Here is a 20,862-nt window from a genome sequence, read left to right as displayed (position 1 = left end):
ATTTTTTTCAACCTTTCAGGAACTGCCTTTGATACCATGAGTGTATATTTGTAGATTACTAACTATATTTATTTTTGTACATTCAGTCCAAGAAGATTTAATTCACATTTCTCAGAGGAATACTGACACTCGTTTTGTTTTCCTGCACCTGTTTAGCTTTTATTTGGTTTGACGAGTGTAGAAATCAAACTTGACAGTAGAATTCTTACATTGTGATGATCACACTGAAGATGTTTCAAACAATACATACATCATGAGCCCCATAAGTGACTCAACAAATAATTGACTAGACTTCTACATGTTATTTTGACAACCTTATTCATGCCGCCTTCTGATAAATCTCATCTGCCCTCTCGTTCTGTTATATTAGCATCTTAAACCTGTCCCACTCACTTCTCATTCTAGGCTCTCACTGCTGCTGCTTCTTGTTTATTCACTCCTTAGCTCCATCTACCTGCAGGCACTGTTCATTTATTTCTCCCCAGACGGGTCTCATTGATCTCTGCTCTCTGACTTGCCGGGAACGAGGTATTTGAAGTGTGAATCAGCACAAGAGGGGAAATTTATCTATGTCCTCTTTATCTTCGGTAGATTGATCTCATCCTGGATGAATGACAATGAGCTCTTCAATGAACCATAACATACTGTAAATGAATATCAGAATAGCTCAAGCTTTTATATGTACACACTCCTCCATCACTGTGTGGTATTCAGCTGCTACTTCCACTGTCCCTCGGTGAGTCTTTAAGTTGAATCTTAATTAGCTGTATCAAGCTAGCTCAATAAGAGCACTTTGTTTAACCATTCTATTTATTATGAATTCTCAGAAATCATTGATGTGAGTAACCCACTCATAATAAGATTTCCCATTAAGTTAAAAGTAGAGTAATGTTCCTTATTTTCTTCCCTGTCAGGAGCTTTAACTTGTCACCTGTAGTAATAGTTACTTTTAAAAAGAGGAGGTCAATAAATTAATTGAACAAATTAATAATAATATTAATAATATTAATATTAATGCTAAAAATAATAATAATAATAGGTAAAGAAGCAATTACCAAAATAAATAATTAAATGAAAATATGAAAGAGGAAGAATCTAAATTAAGAACCAAAACTTTAATTAACTAATTAAAATATTATAAAATACAAGATAATAAAAAAAAAACAAATAGTAAACTAGGATATTAATAATAAAAACAATAAAAATTAAAATTAAATGGAATAATTTGAAAATAATAAATGCAATTAGATCTAATCAAATGTATACTGCATATATATATATATATATATATATAGCACAATTGACAAAGAGGAATAAGAGTGACTGTCTAAAGACCAAATACAACATATAACTTAATATTCCTCCAATAATTAAAAAGATAAAAATCCATTCCCTAATTTACTAAAAATCACCACATATCCCCAAATTTATGATAGCTACTTGGCTTACCGAAAAAGTACGTCTACCATAATCAACTATAGGCCAAGTATCCTAACTAGTATAGGAACCTGGAAAAACGTCAGATGCCCCGTAGAGGGAGCCGGTTATACTCCACCCCTACTCAGAATCCCAGGGGTTACCAGGTCGTGTAACCGGCTCCTCTGCCTATCCATTTTAAATTAAATTCTAATCAACGTTTTTTCTTTTTTCAACGATGCTTCTTCTTCCCGGGACACGATAATGTCGTCTACACTTAAAACAACAATAAACAACAACTGACCATGCAATACACCAAAAAACGAGCATCAGCTTATGAAAACACTGTTGAAATATATAATGTAAATTTGTGACAGAACCAGAGACTTACGTTTATTCGTCCAGGCAACCAAAGCTAATATAAAATATAAATATAAGTAATCTTTCCTAACTAAAAATATAAACTTAAAAAATCTATGTAAAAAATAAGATAAAATCTTTCTCACCTGATTCTTGAAGTAAGGTATTGTGAGGCCTCTGGTTGCCTGGAGAACAATCAGCTCAGAGTTCGTCTCGGAATTGAAAAGGCCTTCAAACCACCAGTCCACGCCAAGGGTCACGGCCACCAAGTTGTGGGGATTTTGTGTTTCTGTGAACCGACCCCTCCCCAGCCTCGTACGTGGTGGTGGAATGAAGGACAGACACATGGATGAGTTTAAGAAAAATGCTTGTTTAGTGAATTATGCAAAAGTCAGAGACAAACTTACGTGAACACGGGCGCTAACAAGCAGAGAGATCTATCGCAGACGTCTTCGAATGCCAGAACGCAAAGATCAGACAAAATGGTGGATCTTTATAATAGAATATTCAGGTTAACGCCTCTAGTCAAATGTGAATGTAGGATTGGTCAGTAACTGTAAACACTTGATTCTAAGATGGCCGGTCGCACGTGATAGTAGTGGAAACTTACCAAAAGTTGTTGTCTTCTCTTAGAGAGTCTGTTCCCAGCGACTTGCTGGCCTGTTGTGTCTTTCAGTGGGAGTTCTCAAACAGGTGTCCACAGACTTGCTGGGAATCTGGGATTGTATAATCTTTCTGTGTGTCTGCAGGGCTTTGTGACCTCGGCCTTTGAGTTGTTGCAGTGAGTGAATGTAATGCAAGACAATGATTATTTAATATGAATTAAATATGTAAGATTATCAGTTAATCAAGTGACTGTTTGAAATGTGTGTTAAATCTAGATGATTGATTACAGTAAAGTTGTCATTTCCTTACAGAACTCCGCACTTGCTTTATTTTTACATTTAAAATAATTATTTATAAGTCAAAGCTCCATTCTGACCATTTTTAATTCTAGAACATTCTATTCACATTTTCGTATTGCTTGCATGTGTGTGTACATATACATTTATTTTGATACAGCCATTAAAAATGTTATACTTTATAGTTCAACAACATTCTTTTTTTAAAAAAAAAAGCTTTTTTATCTCGATCTTTGAGCTAAATATTGCACTGGAAGTGAAAAAGGGGATTTTAAACAAATGTTTTCTTTTTCCGTTTATTTTTTTGGATTGACAGCCCTCTAGAGTCACGTTATATAACATAGTTTTCAGGAATTATTAATATAACCCTTTTAATTAAATGTATTAATTACTTTTTTAAATGTACTTTATTAAAATTAGACAACACAAAAATCTGATGAGGAATTGTTGTTTTAATCAAGTTAGTATTTGTCGTTGTAAAGAAATGAACTTTTTTAACCTTTTAGAAATTGTGTGTTTTCACAGAATCCCTGAATGTTTCAAAACAACTCCCCCCGCCCCCACTGTACATTGTACAATGTCTATCAAGTCAAAGTTCACACACGCCCTGGGCAGCATGTGATAACGCAGCTCTGTTCACTGACGGCGAGGTGGACAATAGGTGGGAGATGAACCTGTGTGTCCTCTATGATCAAATGAAAGCAAAAAGGGGGCGGGAAGCTCCCTTGCTGAACTACTGCCAATCGTGTTAAAGCTAATGTCACTTATCAATAGCTCTTTGCCCTCTTGCCCCTCTCTTATAAAGATGGACACTCTTTTAACCCCCCCCCCCCCCCTCCGTCTCCCCACACTGTCCACACACTAGCTAGACTAGAAGCGCCATCATGCCGGTAAACTTTAAAGGAAAATGGATACTTGAAACCAGCGAAAACTTCGAGGACTACTTAAAAGCACTGAGTAAGATTTTTTTTTTTAACTCATCTAATACATTTATTCAATCAATTTTTGTAAAAAATACTGTGATAAATGTTTCTCTCTTGATCCAGATATCGACTTTGCCACAAGAAAAATAGCCATTTCACTGTCCCAGACCAAAGTGGTGGCACAAGAGGGAGACCAGTTTGAGTTTAAAACTCTCAGCACCTTCCGGAATTATGAGTTGGGCTTCACCGTGGGAGTGGAGTTTGACGAGTACACCAAAGGTCTGGACAACCGAAATGTAAAGGTCAGTCCATCTTATTGATTTGTCCAGAAGTTCAGGAATGGCAATAGCCGGTCTAATAAGTTGTACACAGGAAAATATACGTCTTAACAGACAAAATAAAGTACAATAGTAATAATAATTCTACTACCATTCATCAAAACCATTGTTGCAGTGCATATTGGGACTATAAATGAGGGACGTCATACTCACTCAAGAGGTCACAATGTTATTAGCATTCAAGGTCATGGGCAGAAAATAATTATTAACAGAAAATATGATTCTGATAGTTCATCTATCTATCTATTATCAACATTCTCGATGGCTCCGTATATCTTAATTTTATATTTGTTTGTTTTTTTGGCGGAAGAACTACAAACAAAACTCGGTTTTAATCTTTTTGGACGTCTCAGATTGTGGACCTAAATATTTTCTGCCCCTTATCTTGTCTTAAACACTGTCATCTCCATAGGTCACCAACATTAACATCAATCTACTTTGATTTGAGCCGACTATTCAACGGGCCACATGAAATGACTTGCAATTGAATTCTAATATTCCTTTTTTTTTCTTCCAGAGTCTGGTGACCTGGGATGGGGACATGCTGGTCTGCACCCAGAAGGGAGAAAAATCCAATCGTGGGTGGAAGCATTGGATCGAGGGAGACAAGCTATATCTGGTGAGATATTTTTATGTTGTCAAGATCATAATAATATGGGTTTAATTGATTTTTTACTTTTCTTACAGGAGCTGACGTGTGAAGACGTGGTGTGTCGTCAAGTCTTCACCAGAAAATAATAAATAAGAATCAACTCATGTTGTGTTATAATGTCATTGTTCGCATTAATGCCAGTGTTTGTCTGAATTAAATTAAATAAATAAAAAACACCATTTTAATAACCTTTTGGGACAAAAGACAGGGGGTTACATTTAGTTTCTGTTTCAAACAATCCAGATCTGAAAGACAAACAAGGAGCAAATACTGACAGAATATAAAAATAATTTGCAAAAAATATACATTAATTAAATTAAAAATACAAATTTATTTAATGTATTCATACTTTTGAGTATTTTTTTTCTTTTATTATCAAATGATTTTTAAAATCTGTTCAAGTCAGGTCACTGTTTACTTTCACTCTGACGTTTACCCAGAGTTCATAGCAATAAGTGGGACTTAAAAGTCAGAACGTGCCTTTAAAATGTCAGAAGGTTCATCACAACTAGAAAGTGAGCTGCCCTCTGTATTTGTTTGTTATTGACACGTATCATATCTCTCTGCTTTTGTGCTCGTCGTGAATAATGGTGAGAAAAACGTTAAATTGTATGAACTAAGATGCTCTTGACGTGCTTCTGTTATTGCTTATTACGTTAATGGTCCTATTACACCGTTCACAGGCTGGTAGTTTACAACTACATTACTTATTTAATACAAACTCAAATACAGTAGTTACAAATTTAACGTCAAAGTTATGTTTTCAAGGTTTGTTCTTAAAATATAATAATAATAATAATAATATCGTATGTATAATCCATGAATGATCCATAAATCCGTGATTAAATGTACTTGAATGATTAGCTTTTTTACTTTTCATCAATTTCCAAGATACTTTTTAAATTCGCAAATGAAATTCTCAACATCAGGTGATTATTTTGAAATTTAGATATTTGCTGGTGATGATCAAACGATCTTAAACATCGTATTATTAATTTCCGTGGTGTTGATAATGAAACAATATGCCTTTGAGTTTGACATTTAGATTTACGTATATATTTTTCCTAATAAAAACTTGCAAAATCCTCACAGTTGTTTTGTTTTAGGACAATCAAACGGAATTGTTGAAAATGTTCTTGTTCTGTTTGACAGAACTGACGTCATTTTAAATTGCATTTTGTTTCATTTGAAATGCAAAGACGATGTATAAGAAACCGCGTTTTTGCCCAATTTATATATTTTATTATTGTATTCCAAAAGTATTCATACTTTTGAGATTTGTGTCTTTTATTATCAAAATGATTTTTAAAATATGTTCATTATGTGCTTATTTTCAGTTTCCTTTAACTCTGATGTTTACCCAGAGTTCATAGCGAAAAGTGGGACTTAAAAGTCAGAATGTGCCTTTAAAATGTCAGAAGGTTCCTCACAGCTAGAAAGTGAGCTGCCCTCTGTATTTGTTTGTTATTGACACGTATCATATCTCTCTGCTTTTGTGCTCGTCGTGAATAATGGTGAGAAAAACGTTAAATTTTATGAACTAAGATGCTCTTGACGTGCTTCTGTTATTGCTTATTACGTTAATGGTCCTATTACACCGTTCACAGGCTGGTAGTTTACAACTACATTACTTATTTAATACAAACTCAAATACAGTAGTTACAAATTTAATGTCAAAGTTATGTTTTCAAGGTTTGTTCTTAAAATATAATAATAATAATAATAATATCGTATGTATAATCCATGAATGATCCATAAATCCATGATTAAATGTACTTGAATGATTAGCTTTTTTACTTTTCATCAATTTCCAAGATACTTTTTAAATTCGCAAATGAAATTCTCAACATCAGGTGATTATTTTGAAATTTAGATATTTGCTGGTGATGATCAAACGATCTTAAACATCGTATTATTAATTTCCGTGGTGTTGATAATGAAACAATATGCCTTTGAGTTTGACATTTAGATTTACGTATATACTTTTCCTAATAAAAACTTGCAAAATCCTCACAGTTGTTTTGTTTTAGGACAATCAAACGGAATTGTTGAAAATGTTCTTGTTCTCTTTGACAGAACTGACGCCATTTTTAATTGCATTTTGTTTCATTTGAAATGCAAAGACGATGTATAAGAAACCGCGTTTTCGCCCAATTTATAAATGTTATTATTGTATTCCAAAAGTATTCATACTTTTGAGATTTGTGTCTTTTATTATCAAAATGATTTTTAAAATATGTTCATTATGTGCTTATTTTCAGTTTCCTTTAACTCTGATGTTTACCCAGAGTTCATAGCAATAAGTGGGACTTAAAAGTCAGAATGTGCCTTTAAAATGTCAAAAGGTTCCTCACAGCTAGAAAGTGAGCTGCCCTCTGTATTTGTTTGTTATTGACACGTATCATATCTCTCTGCTTTTGTGCTCGTCTTGAATAATGGTGAGAAAAACGTTAAATTGTATGAACTAAGATGCTCTTGAAGTGCTTCTGTTATTGCTTATTACGTTAATGGTCCTATTACACCGTTTACAGGCTGGTAGTTTACAACTACATTACTTATTTAATACAAACTCAAATACAGTTGTAACGTTAGAGTTACGTTTTCAAGGTTGTTTTTAAAATATAAATGTAATTACACGTGTCAAGCAAGATTTAGTTTTAATTAAATGCTCAATAATAAGACACATTTGCTCCAACTTGCTTTTTTTAGGCTCTAAATCTGGACATTCAGTGGGCGCTGACATCCATCTCCGACCGGGTCAAAAGTCTTGATCTTCATCCCACTGAGCCATGGATGTTGGCCGGACATTACAATGGCAGCGTCCGTGTTTGGAACCATGAAACAGAGGTGAGACCCCCCACCCACCCCCCCGCGTTAATACTTAATATTTGTATTAAACATGTGTTAAACAATTTCTTAAGACACTGGAGAAGACTTTTGCAGTTTGTGATCTCCCTGTGAGAGCATCAAGGTTTGTTCCCAGGAAGTATTGGATCATCACAGGATCCGTAAGTGACATTTTTCTGATTTACATTAAAAAGAAAATAGATTGTCTTTTAAACTTGAAAAACGATCTACTCATATTCAGACGAAATCCCTTAATGAATAAAACACCTTTCTTCTCGCAGGACGACATGCAGATCCGTGTGTTCAACTACAACACATTGGAGCGTGTCCACATGTTCGAGGCCCACGCAGACTTCATACGCTGCATTGAAGTACACCCAACCAAGCCCTACATCCTAACTAGCAGTGGTAGGGTGACTTTAATACCTCTGGTTAAAGATCAACTTATTTATTTTTTTCTCATGTATATTCAAATATTCTTTGTTTATTTAGATGACATGTTGATCAAACTGTGGGACTGGGATAAAAAATGGTCATGCAAACAGGTTTATAGAGGCCACACTGACTATGTCATGCAAGTAGTGATCAACCCGAAGGACAGTCACCAGTTTGCCACTGCCTCCCTGGACAGAACCATTAAGGTATATTGGTAATCAATCTGTTTATTGTAAGTCAGTGCAGAATATTGCCTATTTTTCCTAAGATATTATTTGTTGATCTCAGCTTTGGCAGCTCGGCTCCTCGGCTCCCAACTTCACCCTGGAGGGCCATGAGAAAGGAGTCAATTGTATCGACTTCTACCGCGGAGGTGAAGACAAGCCCTACCTTGTTTCAGGGGCTGATGATCGCCAGGTCAAAATCTGGGACTATCAGGTCAGGGACATTTTTGTTGGTTTTGCTGCAATGATGAACTCCGGCAAGTACATTTTTTCTTTTTTAAATATTGAGTCAAATCATAAACACGGCAAAAAAAATGTTTGTGTTTGTACAGAACAAAACCTGCGTCCAGACTCTGGAGGGTCATGCCCAAAATATCTCCTGTGTGAGCTTTCACCCAGACCTGCCGATCATCATCACTGGATCAGAAGATGGTGAGCTGGAATAAAAAAAAGATGCTTCAAGTTAAAATTACTTTGTCTAAAATTAATGATGTATGATCTTCTTAAGGCCTCGTGCATATGTGGAACTCAAGGACGTATCTTGTGGATAGCACTGTGAAATGTGGCATGGATCGAGTTTGGTGTGTTTGTGGACTGAGAGGGTCTAAAAATTTAGCTGTGGGCCACGATGAAGGCAGCACCATGGTCCAGGTAGATAAATAGATTGATAAACGTTATTAATCCCTCTGAAGATTTCCTTCGAGAAATTGGGTTTCCATTTCACAGCAGACACAGATGATGGATTCATAAAAACAAGAACAAAGCGCAATACAAAAGAGCAAAATCCAAGTATAATGAACACAGATCAAAGAAATAACACAAAGATAAACAGGATAGAATACTATGTCATGTTTTGTATTATTATGTATTTGTGTTGTATAGGTGAGGTGTTTGTTATTTAACTGTGTGGAGTACATTGACTGAAGTTTAAAATTTGCTATTATTATGCTTTAAATCCAGATCCGTTACCATTTACTGGGAATAGAGGCCACTCTGAAACGTTTTTTGATTTTTTTCACATCCTGTGTTTTAAACTTCATGTGACAATTTTTCCCCAGCTTAGTTCAAGGGAGCCAGCCATGTCTATGGATAAAAAAGGGAAAATCATCCGGGCCAAACTCAGAAAATTACAGAAGGTCAACCTGGCCCCGGGAAATGCTGGGATAAAGGATGGAGAGACACTTCTTCTGGCTCCCAGAGATATGGGCATCTCTGAAATCTATCCTCAAACCATTCAACACAATACTAATGGACGGTACGCAGGATCTTTCTGACCTTTCTCTTTCTTAAATGTCCTGTAAAATAATATATGTGAGTGTGATGAATATCATTTTAGGTTTGTAGTTGTCTGTGGAGAAGGAGAGTACATCATCTACACAGCTTTGGCTCTGAGGAACAGGACCTTTGGCTCAGCGCAGGAGTTTGTTTGGGCTCACGACTCATCTCAGTAAGTTTGGTGTCTTACAGGGTGATTTATGATCATGATCAATAAAAATATAATCTGTTCGAAAATGTATTTTAACTTGCTCTATTGAATGTTTACGCAAAGGTTCTCAAAGTAAAGTCTAAAACACTTGTTTATTGCAGGTATGCAATCAGAGAGGGTTTCAGTGTCGTCAAACTCTTCAAGAACTTTAAAGAGAAGAAATGTTTTAGACCATCTTACGGAGCTGAAAGTAACAAGATAAATACTTTTCAAAATTTGTCATGTTGTTACTTACTCACATCTGTGAACGTTTTAATTTGGTTTCTGCAGGAATCTTTGGCGGTTTCCTGCTGGGGGTCAGGTGCGTGAATGGCCTCACGTTTTATGACTGGGAAAATACGGAAATTGTCCACCGCATTGAATTTGAGCCAGAACAGGTATGACGGCATCACTTTTATTTTTAGCTCGTCTATTTATGTTTTTTCGACTTTAAAGAATCATGTTACATTGTTTACATTTTAATATGGGTTTTTTTTCATTGTTTTTCCATCAGATCTTTTGGTCAGACTCTGGTGAGCTGGTCTGCATCGCCACAGAAGAGTCTTTCTTCATCCTTCGTTATCTGGCTGATAGAGTGGCTGCCGCTCGAGAAAATAATGGCGTGACGGAGGACGGTATTGAGGATGCGTTTCAGGTGTGTGGTTTTTTGTAAAAGTCAGATATGACTGAATGGTGAGTATAGCGTTTCCTGGGAATGAGAAGGTGTTCTAAAGAAACAGTATTAACACAAACCTCCTATTTCTATTTCCTGGATGAAGCATTTTTACTAGATTGTATTTTTATTTTTTATTTTCAGGTCCAGGGAAAGATCCAGGAGATTGTGGAAACTGGACTGTGGGTGGGAGACTGCTTCATCTACATCAGCTCCGTCAACACACTCAACTACTGTGTAGGAGGCGAGATTGTAACTATTGCCCACTTGGACAGGTACAAGAAAAGTAACAATTGTGAAGTCTACATTAGAGTAAACCACAAATACAGTGAAGCAACCAAAAAATAGAAAAAAAGAAAATAGACGTTTAAATAAAATTCACGAATAGATCCAATGAGGTCTCCATGATAGTTAGAGTCCAAAAGGGTTAACTCAAACCGGATTGAGAACAAACTACTACAAATAAAAAGAACGGCGGTCAGTTAAATTAGGAAGTATCAAAATTAAAATAACAGAACATTACGTTTGGTAAGTTTTTAACTTTGATACAAAAATGTACTTAAAATATGATTCCACCGACTTTTTTCTTAATACTTTTAATAATACTTCACTAATTCTACTCTCTACAGAACAATGTACTTACTGGGATACATTCCCAAAGATGACCGCCTATACCTTGGAGACAAGGAGCTCAACATCGTCCGCTACTCTCTGCTGGCTTCTGTCCTGGAGTTCCAGACTGCTGTCATGAGGAGGGACTTTGGGATGGCTGACAAGGTTCTTCCCACTATTCCTAAAGAGCAGCGCACCAGGGTGGCACACTTCATGGAGAAACAGGTGAGGGATCAAAAGAATCTGGAATGTTTGAGTGGACAAGATAAAGTGTTATTGTTTTTGTTCCCAGGGCTTCCCGCAGCAGGCGTTGGCTGTTTCCACAGACCCGGAGCACAGGTTTGAGCTGGCACTACAGTTGGGAGAGCTGAAGATCGCTTACCAGCTTGCAGTCGAGGCAGAAGTATGATCCTCTACTTCTTAGGGGTTAATCTGCTCCTATATCTGTGGAGTCCAGTGTTAAACATCTCTCTTGTGTCTTCAGTCGAAGCAGAAGTGGAAGCAGGTGGCAGATTTGGCAATTATTAAATGTCTGTCCCAGTCGGCCCAGGAGTGCCTGCATCATGCCCACGACTATCGTGGGCTCCTTCTCCTCGCTACCGCTTCAGGGAATGTGGGGGATGTGGCTGAAAGAGCTGAAAGAGACGGGAAGAACAATGTTGCCTTCATGACCTATTTCCTGCAGGGAAAGTAAGTGCTACATGTGTTTTAATGTAAACAATGCACAATTATTTTTTGTTTACTATTCATTATTATCTATTCACAGGTTGGATAATTGTTTGGAGCTCCTGATCAGAACTAATCATCTGCCTGAAGCAGCATTCCTGGCTCGTACTTATCTTCCCAGCCAGGTTTCTCGTGTGGTTAAGTTGTGGAGAGAAAGTCTTAACAAGCAGGTTAGTTTGGCAAATCAGTTAAAAAAAAAGGTCTTCCTGGTTTCTAAATTCATTCCTTTGTTATTTATTATAGGCTGCTGATTTGTTAGCTGACCCCACCGAGTTTGAAAATCTGTTCCCTGGACTTAAAGAAGCTTTTGCAGCAGAACATTACCTCAGAGAATCCTGCTCGGGCGCCACCAGACCGGCAACGGATAACTCTCTTGTCACAGTACGTGTGCAGGATTCATTCAACAGACTTCACCTTTCTCTGTTTAATTCAAAGTATACTTTACAGGCCAATGAAGACTGGACCCTTTTGGAAAACGCACAAGGATTCGAGCCGTTTCACGAAGGAGACCTCCTGAGGGATCAATAAAGTTTTACCTTACCTTACCTTACCTTACATTCCTCGCTGCAGTGACCGAGTTATACATCATCATTTAATCATCGTTTTCATTGTATTGCTATTGTTTTTTTTTCTTCTCTAAACTCTACGACTACAATTCGGTGTTCGATTGGTTTAGTCAATGCAGGGTGTTTGTAGCGTGTGTGTGACTTGAAGTAAACTGTTCGTGCTGCAACCTGTGTCTGTGCTCAATTCATATCAGAGTTATACAAACCCACTAAAGTATCGTTGCAGCCACCTCCACTAATTGGAGACAAGACAATGACATACTATTTTATGTATACTGATATAAGCTGGGGTTTCTTTTTAACTTATAAGTTTCTTACTTTTTTATCTGCACAGTCTCTTGATGACTTTAAGGAGGACCTTGACATCATGAAGCTGGATGACTTTTGACTCCTCAAACGTGAACCTTGATGATTACTTCTTGGATGCTTAGAAACACTTCCAACTTTTACATATAGAGCTATAAATAGTATTCTGTAATGTCCATTTGTAACTTAAATTAATGTAACCTTTGCGCAATTCAATTACCATATTTAACAAATCAAAACAACTGAGTCGAACGTCAATTTTGAGGGACATTATTTGATTTGTCTATCCTGGAGGAGCTGTTCATTATCAGCAGGTTTAACCTGAAAAATAAAAGGTTATTTTTTGTCCAGAAGTTATCTGGTCACTTGACAAAGAAAAGGCATTTTATTGTATAGTAAGTAAGTAAGTCATTTATATTTGTAGAGTGCTTTTTCCAGACCAGGGTCACAAAGCGCTTAAACAATAAAACAATACCCAATAAAATATATACTAAAAAGGTCAAGATAACACCGAGACCAACACATAAGTCTCAGAAAATCAAGGAAAAGCCTGAAAGAATAAAAGTGTCTTAAAATGTTTCTTGAAGGAGTCAGTAGATCATCAAACACAGAGGGAGAGGAAGATCGTTCCAAAGCTTAGGAACAACAGCCTGGAAGGATTTCTCTCTTTTGGTCCTGAACCGTGTGCGAGGAACCATCAGCAGATTCTGATCCACAGACCTGAGAGCCCGAGCTGGGGTGTAAGGCTGGATCAGATCACTGATGTAAGGAGGAGCCTGACCATGAATAGCTCTGGAAGTAAGAACCATAATTTTAACATTGATCCTGAAAGAAACTGGCAGCCAGTGAATAGATCAGGATCGGAGGAAAGGATCGGAGAAATGTGAGTTCTTCTACTAGACCAGCTCAGAATTCTCGCTGCAGAGTTTTGTATCAACTGCAGGCGTGACAGCTCCCTCTTGTTTAGACATGAAAACACAGAAGACACAAACGCATGGATTACAAGCTCCAGATCATTTTATGACAACAAGTTTGGAGATTTTTCTCAGTTGAAGGAAACAGTTTCTGGTCAGTTTTCTGCAGTGTTGAACTTGAGACGTGTCTTTCAAACCAAATCCATAAGGTAACGTGTCAAGGCTGCTCACTGTCAACATATTTATTTGATCGCACAACATAGACTCTACCAGTCATAAGAAAAATGAAAATAATAAAAGGACTCTTAATTATATCAATTACATTTTAGTAACTTACAATTTTAATACTGGCTACAAATATAATAGTCAAGAAAACAGATGCCATGTGTTACCATAGGCTCTCGGATGTTTTAAAGTTGGAAAGTGTTACCTCAAGCAGTGCAAACATTTGTAGTTTGAACTGGCTCAACAGCTTCATAAGCAACAATTAGTTTTTTATGCTGCCTCAGTCGAAGTCACTTTTGATAACAGAAAAACTTCTAGATGGAAGTTAATGCTTTCAATTATTGTAGTATGTCATACAGTATCCTCTGTATTCAAGACACTAACGTTGTATCCATTGATGTGATCTGTATGATTTTCTAATCAGAAACAATTATATTTTCAAAACCAGTAAAAAGACACCAATTATTTTGAGATAATTAACTTTTTTTTGCGTATTTGTTGAATTATCTACTTTTCTTCATGGCACGTCACCATTCCCAACCTGGAATTCTCGCGAGATTTACTTCCAGGAAGTTCCACGTCAGTCGCAAATGAGCTGTACCCTGAATTTGTTGAGACTCCGATTGCCATTGACACGTATCTAAGATTTCTCTGCTTTTATTGTGGCAACTCGTCGATGAACAATGGTAAGAGCAACTTATTGTTTTCTGGCACACAACGTAATGGTATTGGTTCGCTATATTGAGAAGGCAGAAACCACCGTTGTTGACTTATCTCCGCTGCTAACTAGCATCTAGCTAACTGCGGATCTCTTACACTGGTTTAATGCAGACTGTTTCTATGGTTATTTTATTAACGCTTTACTAATTCAACAAACATCACAATTATGTACTGACGAGTTTAACGTTTGCTTTCTATTGCTTTCTATTTATATTGTGTGTTGTTAAACGCTATGACGTGTCAAGCTAACCTTAGTTGTCAGTCAATGTTATCGTCATTGGTAGTTGCGTTTACTTGCTTTTTTTGACTACATGCAATATCAAGAAAATGTCATTTTTTCCCCCCAGCCTCTGAGGCTGGATATTAAGAGGAGGCTGACAGCCAGGTCTGACCGAGTCAAAAGTGTTGATCTTCATCCCACTGAGCCATGGATGTTGGCCAGTCTTTACAATGGCAGCGTCTGTGTTTGGAACCATGAAACACAGGTGAGACCCCCCCAGAATGAATATTTAATATTTGTATTAAACATTTTCATGTACTTGTTTTTTAAGACACTGGTCAAAACTTTTGAAGTCTGCGATCTCCCTGTGAGGGCATCCAAATTTGTGGCCAGGAAAAATTGGGTCATCACAGGAGCTGTAAGTGACATTTTTCCAATTTTAACATTTAAAAAATATTTTCTGTTTAAACATAAACAATTTTATCTGTGTCCTTGTTTAGATAAAACTAAATAAAAACATTTAAAGATGTTCTTTCTCCTTACAGGATGACATGCAGATCCGTGTGTTCAACTACAACACATTGGAGCGTGTCCATATGTTCGAGGCCCACTCAGACTACATACGCTGCATTGCAGTACACCCAACCCAGCCCTACATCCTGACTAGCAGTGGTATGGTAATAACTTATTCATCTTTTTGCTCGCATTTATTAAAACACTTTTGTTTTTTTAGATGACATGTTGATCAAACTGTGGGACTGGGATAAAAAGTGGTCATGCAGCCAGGTTTTTGAAGGCCACACTCACTATGTCATGCAAATAGTGATCAATCCAAAGGACAACAACCAGTTTGCTAGTGCCTCCCTGGACAGAACAATAAAGGTGTGGCAGAATATTAGCTTATCATTGATCTTGCAATGTTTTCTATTTTCCTAAGATATTATTTGTTGTTCTTAGGTTTGGCAGCTCGGCTCCTCGGCTCCCAACTTCACCCTGGAGGGCCATGAGAAAGGAGTCAATTGTATCGACTACTACAGCGGAGGTGACAAGCCCTACCTTATTTCAGGGGCTGATGATCGTCAGGTCAAAATCTGGGACTATCAGGTCAGGGACATTTTGTTGGTTTTGCTGCAATGATGATCCTGAAAGTATATTTTTTCTTTTTTAATTATTGAGTCAAATAATAAACACGGCAAAAATGTATGTGTTTCTACAGAACAAAACCTGCGTCCAGACTCTGGAGGGTCATGCCCAGAATGTCTCCTGTGTGAGCTTTCACCCAGAGCTGCCGATCATCATCACTGGATCAGAAGATGGTGAGCTGGAATAAAAAAAATATGCTTCAAGTTAGATTACTTTGTCTCAAATTAATGATATATTTCCTTCTTAAGGCACCGTGCGTATCTGGCACTCAAGCACGTATCGACTGGAGAGCACTCTGAACTATGGCATGGAGCGAGTTTGGTGTGTTTGTGGACTGAGAGGGTCAAACAATGTAGCTTTGGGCTACGATGAAGGCAGCATCATTATCAAGGTGAGATATTTGTCTTGTCTTTAACTGTGAGGCAGAAATTATCTTAAGGTTTTTTTAATCTGTTCTAAAATGACATAGGATATTATTTTCAAATCCATATCTGTTCTCATTTATTGAGAGTAGAGTGCAATCTAACTTTTGTTCTTCTGTGTGTTTGTGTTTGTTTTTTGTTCTTAGGTTGGTCGTGAGGAACCAGCCATGTCCATGGACACCAATGGGAAAATCATCTGGGCCAAACACAGTGAAATCCAGCAGGCCAACCTGAAGGCCATGGGAGATGCTGAGATAAAGGATGGAGAAAGACTTCCGCTGGCTGTCAAAGATATGGGCAGCTGTGAAATCTACCCACAAACCATTCAACACAATCCTAATGGACGGTACGCAGGATCCTTCTGACTTTTGTGTTTCTAAAATGTATTGTGAAAATGTGAAAACAATAGTTTGATGTATGTAATTTTAGGTTTGTGGTTGTCTGTGGAGATGGAGAGTACATCATCTACACAGCTATGGCTCTGAGGAACAAGAGCTTTGGCTCAGCGCAGGAGTTTGTTTGGGCTCACGACTCATCTGAGTAAGTTCAGTGTCTTACAGGTGGATTTGTGAGAGATTTTAAATCATGATATTATAACACGTATACAAGTTGACTTATTATTTATGTTAAATGTGTTTATTGATGGTGGACATAAAACTTCTCAGAGTAAAGTTTAATTTCTTTAACATTGCTCGTCACTTGTTTATTGCAGGTATGCAATCAGAGAGAGTAGCAGTGTCGTCAAACTCTTCAAGAACTTTAAAGAGAAGAAATCTTTTAAACCAGACTTCGGAGCGGAAGGTAACACAAATAAATGTTTTCCGATTTGTCATTTTGGAAGTTACTCAAATCTTTGAACATTTTACTCTGTTTTTTGCAGGAATCTATGGCGGTTTCCTGCTGGGGGTCAGGTCTGTGAATGGCCTCGCTTTCTATGACTGGGAAAATACGGAACTTGTCCGTCGCATTGAAATCCAACCGAAACATGTATGATAGCATCACTTACATTTTTAGCTCTTCTATTTATGTTTTTTCGTCTTTAAAGAATCATGCTACATTGTTTACATTTTAATGTGTTTTTTTTTTTCATTGTTTGTCGATCAGATCTTTTGGTCAGACTCGGGTGAGCTGGTCTGCATCGCCACAGAAGAGTCTTTCTTCATCCTTCGTTATCTGGCAGATAAAGTGGCTGCCTCTCAAGAAAACAATGAAGGAGTGACGGAGGACGGTATTGAGGATGCATTTGAGGTGTGTGTTTGTGGGGGAATAAAAGGCACAATTTTTGGATGATGAATGAGTGAAACACGCATTTCCGTATTTCCAGGTCCAGGGAGAGATCCAGGAGATTGTGAAAACCGGACTGTGGGTGGGAGACTGCTTCATCTACACCAGCTCCGTCAACAGACTCAACTACTTTGTAGGAGGCGAGATTGTAACTATTGCCCACTTGGACAGGTACAAGAAGCACTTCTTACTTTTTTTGATGCAAAAACCTGTTTAAAATAGGATTCCACAGACTTCTTTGTGTTAATGCTTAACAAATTCTACTCTCTACAGAACAATGTACTTACTGGGGTACATTCCCAAAGATGACCGCCTATACCTTGGAGACAAGGAGCTCAACATCGTCAGCTACTCTCTGCTGGTTTCTGTCCTGGAGTACCAGACTGCTGTCATGAGGAGGGACTTTGGGATGGCTGACAAGGTTCTTCCCACTATTCCTAAAGAGCAGCGCACCAGGGTGGCACACTTCCTGGAGAAACAGGTGAGGGATCAAAAGAATCTAGAATGTTTGAGCGGACCAGTTCAAGTGTTTTCCTTTCGTGTTCCAGGGCTTCAAGCAGCAGGCATTGGCTGTTTCCACAGACCCGGAGCACAGGTTTGAGCTGGCACTACAGTTGGGAGAGCTGAAGATCGCTTACCAGCTTGCAGTCGAGGCAGAAGTATGATCCTCTACTTCTTAGGGGTTAATCTGCTCTGTATTTGTGGAGTCCAGTGTTAAACATTTCTCTTGTGTCTTCAGTCGGAGCAGAAGTGGAAGCAGTTGGCAGAATTGGCAATAAGTAAATGTCAGTTTGGGCTGGCCCAGGAGTGCCTGCATCATGCCCAGGACTATGGTGGGCTCCTTCTCCTCGCTACCGCTTCAGGGAATGCTACCATGGTGGGGAAGCTGGCTGAAGGAGCTGAAAGGGACGGGAAGAACAATGTTGCCTTCATGACCTATTTCCTGCAGGGAAAGTAAGTGCTACATGTGTTTTAATGTAAACGATACACATTTATTTTATTTACTATTCATTATTATCTATTCACAGGTTGGATAATTGTTTGGACCTCCTGATCAAAACCAATCGTCTGCCTGAAGCAGCATTCCTGGCTCGTACTTATCTTCCCAGCCAGGTTTCTCGTGTGGTTAAGTTGTGGAGAGAAAGTCTTGCCAAGGTTAACCAGAAGGTTAGTTTGACAAATCAGTTACAATTTGACAACTATAAGTACCTCGGTGTGTGGATGGACAGTAAACTGGACTGGTCCTGCAACACAGACCATGTATATAAGAAAGTTCAGAGTAGACTGTACTTTATGAGGAGGCTCCGATCATTTAACATCTGCAGGAAGCTCCTCTGCATGTTCTACCAGTCTGTGGTGGCCAGTGTCCTGTTCTATGCTGTGGTGTGTTGGGGTGGGAATGTGTCCAAGAGGAGTGTCAACAGGTTGGACAGGTTGATCAGAAGGACTGGCTCTGTGGTTGGAATGAAGCTGGACTCACTGGTGACAGTTGCTGAGAGGAGATCACTGGACAAACTACTGTCCATCATGGATGATGACAGTCATCCTCTCAGCACTGTCATCAGTGAGCAGAGAAGTAGAATGAGAGCACCAATGCTCCTTCCCAGGTACAAAACAAATAGACTCAAGGACTCATTCATTCCTCGGTCTATTAAATTGTACAATTCTGAGTTCGGGGGCAGGAGTGGAGTTAAAGTATCATGATGTGCTGTTCTATGTTAGTCTTTTTATCCTTTATCTTTGTTATTTTTCTTTGATATATGTTCTTTATCTTTATCTTTAGACTGAGATTGTATCATCTTGTTCTTTCTCTTTATTTCTCCTGAGGGATCAGACAACCTGAGGGATCAATAAAGTTCTACCTAACCTAACCTAACCTAAAAAAAATGTCTTCCTGGTTTCTTAATTCATTCCTTTGTTGTTTATTATAGGCTGCTGATTCGTTAGCTGACCCCACCGAGTATGAAAATCTGTTCCCTGGACTTAAAGAAGCTTTTGCAGCAGAACATTACCTCAGAGAATCCTGCTCGGGCGCCACCAGACCGGCAACAGATTACCCTCTTGTCACAGTACGTGTGCAGGAATCATTCAACAGACTTCACCTTTCTCTGCTTAATAATATCAAAATCTACTTATTTAGGCCAATGAAGACAGGAACATTTTGGAAGAAGCACAAGGATTTGAGCCGCAAGGAACATTTCTTGCTGTAACACAGGTATATATCACTGGTGACGAACTTATTTAAAGGTTAACTTTCATTGTGTTGCTGAACTTTTCGTTGTTATTGTCCAGGAGACGGAGGAAAAGGAAGAGCCCACACCAGTGGCAGCTTCACTTCCTGTAGAGGTGGAGCCTTTAGAGCCAGAGGTGTCTCCTCTGTCAGAGATTGAGCATGAAGTGCTTTCGCTGTCAGAGCCAGAAAAAGAAAAGGTAAGTCAACAACATATTTTGTAAATACTGATGTTGTATGTTTTTCACTTATGACTTACTTACTGTTCTATCATCACAGTCTCTGGACGAACTGGAGGAGGACCTGGACAACATGGAGCTGGATGACATTGACACCTCAGACGTGAACCTTGACGATGACTTCCTGGATGATTAGGAACGTCTTTAACCTTTTACAACCTTCAGAGCATATTTAAAAATCAGAGACCAAACACACAACCTTTTTGTATTTGTACGTAATAAAATGTTATATTGACTGCAGTGGATAATAGACAGCAAATGTAATTCTTTTTTTCTTCCAAATAGATGAAACCATCTAGAATCATCTGCTTCTATTATGTACCATTCTTTGATTAACTTCTATTCAGCTTGTATTCAGTTCTCCTTTTTTCTGGTTACGGTTACATCTTTGTCTCATGGAAAAGTCACTTAATCCATTAAACTGCAGTTGCTGTACATAATATGTTTGTCGTCACTGAGAAAATATACAATATATGAGATGTCAAGTTCCAGTTGAAATTGTGTTCACAGACCTAAAGTCTACGGCCTGCCATTTGTTGACCGCCTTCCACTTTATTTAATAACTGGTTCATAAAATTGCCTTAAACCGTGTGTTTTCTCTTCGTACCAGAGGCATGAAATCCCTTGTGTTAATTGTATCATTAGTTAATTCAATTTAAAAAAATAAAAAAACCCAATGAAAAGTTCAGTAGTAAGGATATTCAAAAAATAAGATATTGATTATGTTTGTTTTTTTTTCCAAACACTTGTTTTAATATGAATCACAAAAGGACTATAACGAAAAATACTATCAAAATGTCTTGTATTATCTTTTAATTGATGTTAAGGGATAAGAATAATTTAAAGGAAATAAGAAACACGATAGAACTGTTTCAAAATCATTACATTAAGTTATATTCATTGTAATTGTAATTAAAATTGTTAGTTGTTTGCTGTCAGAAGCATTTTTACATGACACGGCTGAGGGGGTGGGGGGTTCGGACGAGCAGTTCGCCTCCTCTCCTGTAGATGGCGTCATTT

At 37.8% G+C, this 20,862-nt stretch overlaps 3 protein-coding genes across 3 annotated transcripts; all 3 read left to right on the top strand.

The window, feature by feature from the left end:
- Positions 1-3,528: 3,528 nt before the first annotated feature.
- Positions 3,529-4,695, top strand: rbp2b (retinol binding protein 2b, cellular). Its single transcript, XM_087811986.1, has 4 exons — positions 3,529-3,635; positions 3,725-3,903; positions 4,457-4,558; positions 4,627-4,695. Exons 1-4 carry the CDS (start codon positions 3,563-3,565, stop codon positions 4,675-4,677), a joined length of 405 nt encoding a protein of 134 aa, XP_087668112.1. The 5' UTR covers positions 3,529-3,562; the 3' UTR covers positions 4,678-4,695.
- A 2,262-nt stretch (positions 4,696-6,957) lies between these two features.
- LOC148063498 (coatomer subunit beta'-like) lies at positions 6,958-12,306 on the top strand. The gene is made up of 20 exons (XM_087812051.1): positions 6,958-7,029; positions 7,301-7,438; positions 7,513-7,599; positions 7,720-7,846; positions 7,931-8,079; positions 8,162-8,311; positions 8,430-8,529; positions 8,606-8,748; positions 9,156-9,352; positions 9,434-9,544; positions 9,685-9,773; positions 9,854-9,960; positions 10,077-10,217; positions 10,380-10,510; positions 10,865-11,072; positions 11,140-11,250; positions 11,332-11,537; positions 11,614-11,743; positions 11,817-11,954; positions 12,021-12,306. The coding sequence occupies exons 1-20, from the start codon at positions 7,027-7,029 to the stop codon at positions 12,099-12,101; spliced, it is 2,547 nt and encodes an 848-aa protein (XP_087668177.1). The 5' UTR covers positions 6,958-7,026; the 3' UTR covers positions 12,102-12,306.
- Positions 12,307-14,162: 1,856 nt separating this feature from the next.
- On the top strand, positions 14,163-20,282 carry LOC148063497 (coatomer subunit beta'). Its single transcript, XM_087812050.1, has 22 exons — positions 14,163-14,270; positions 14,652-14,789; positions 14,856-14,942; positions 15,070-15,196; positions 15,258-15,406; positions 15,482-15,628; positions 15,741-15,840; positions 15,916-16,058; positions 16,236-16,435; positions 16,519-16,629; positions 16,802-16,890; positions 16,970-17,076; positions 17,194-17,337; positions 17,414-17,544; positions 17,647-17,854; positions 17,922-18,032; positions 18,113-18,327; positions 18,402-18,540; positions 19,305-19,442; positions 19,514-19,588; positions 19,666-19,803; positions 19,883-20,282. Exons 1-22 carry the CDS (start codon positions 14,268-14,270, stop codon positions 19,976-19,978), a joined length of 2,796 nt encoding a protein of 931 aa, XP_087668176.1. The 5' UTR covers positions 14,163-14,267; the 3' UTR covers positions 19,979-20,282.
- Positions 20,283-20,862: the final 580 nt, after the last annotated feature.

The sequence above is a fragment of the Callionymus lyra genome, chromosome 16 (genome assembly GCF_982586985.1).
Source record: "Callionymus lyra chromosome 16, fCalLyr1.hap1.1, whole genome shotgun sequence".
Taxonomy (NCBI): domain Eukaryota; kingdom Metazoa; phylum Chordata; class Actinopteri; order Syngnathiformes; family Callionymidae; genus Callionymus; species Callionymus lyra.
The sequence above is the reverse complement of the archived record's forward strand: the minus strand, read 5'-3'. Positions and strand labels throughout refer to the sequence as shown.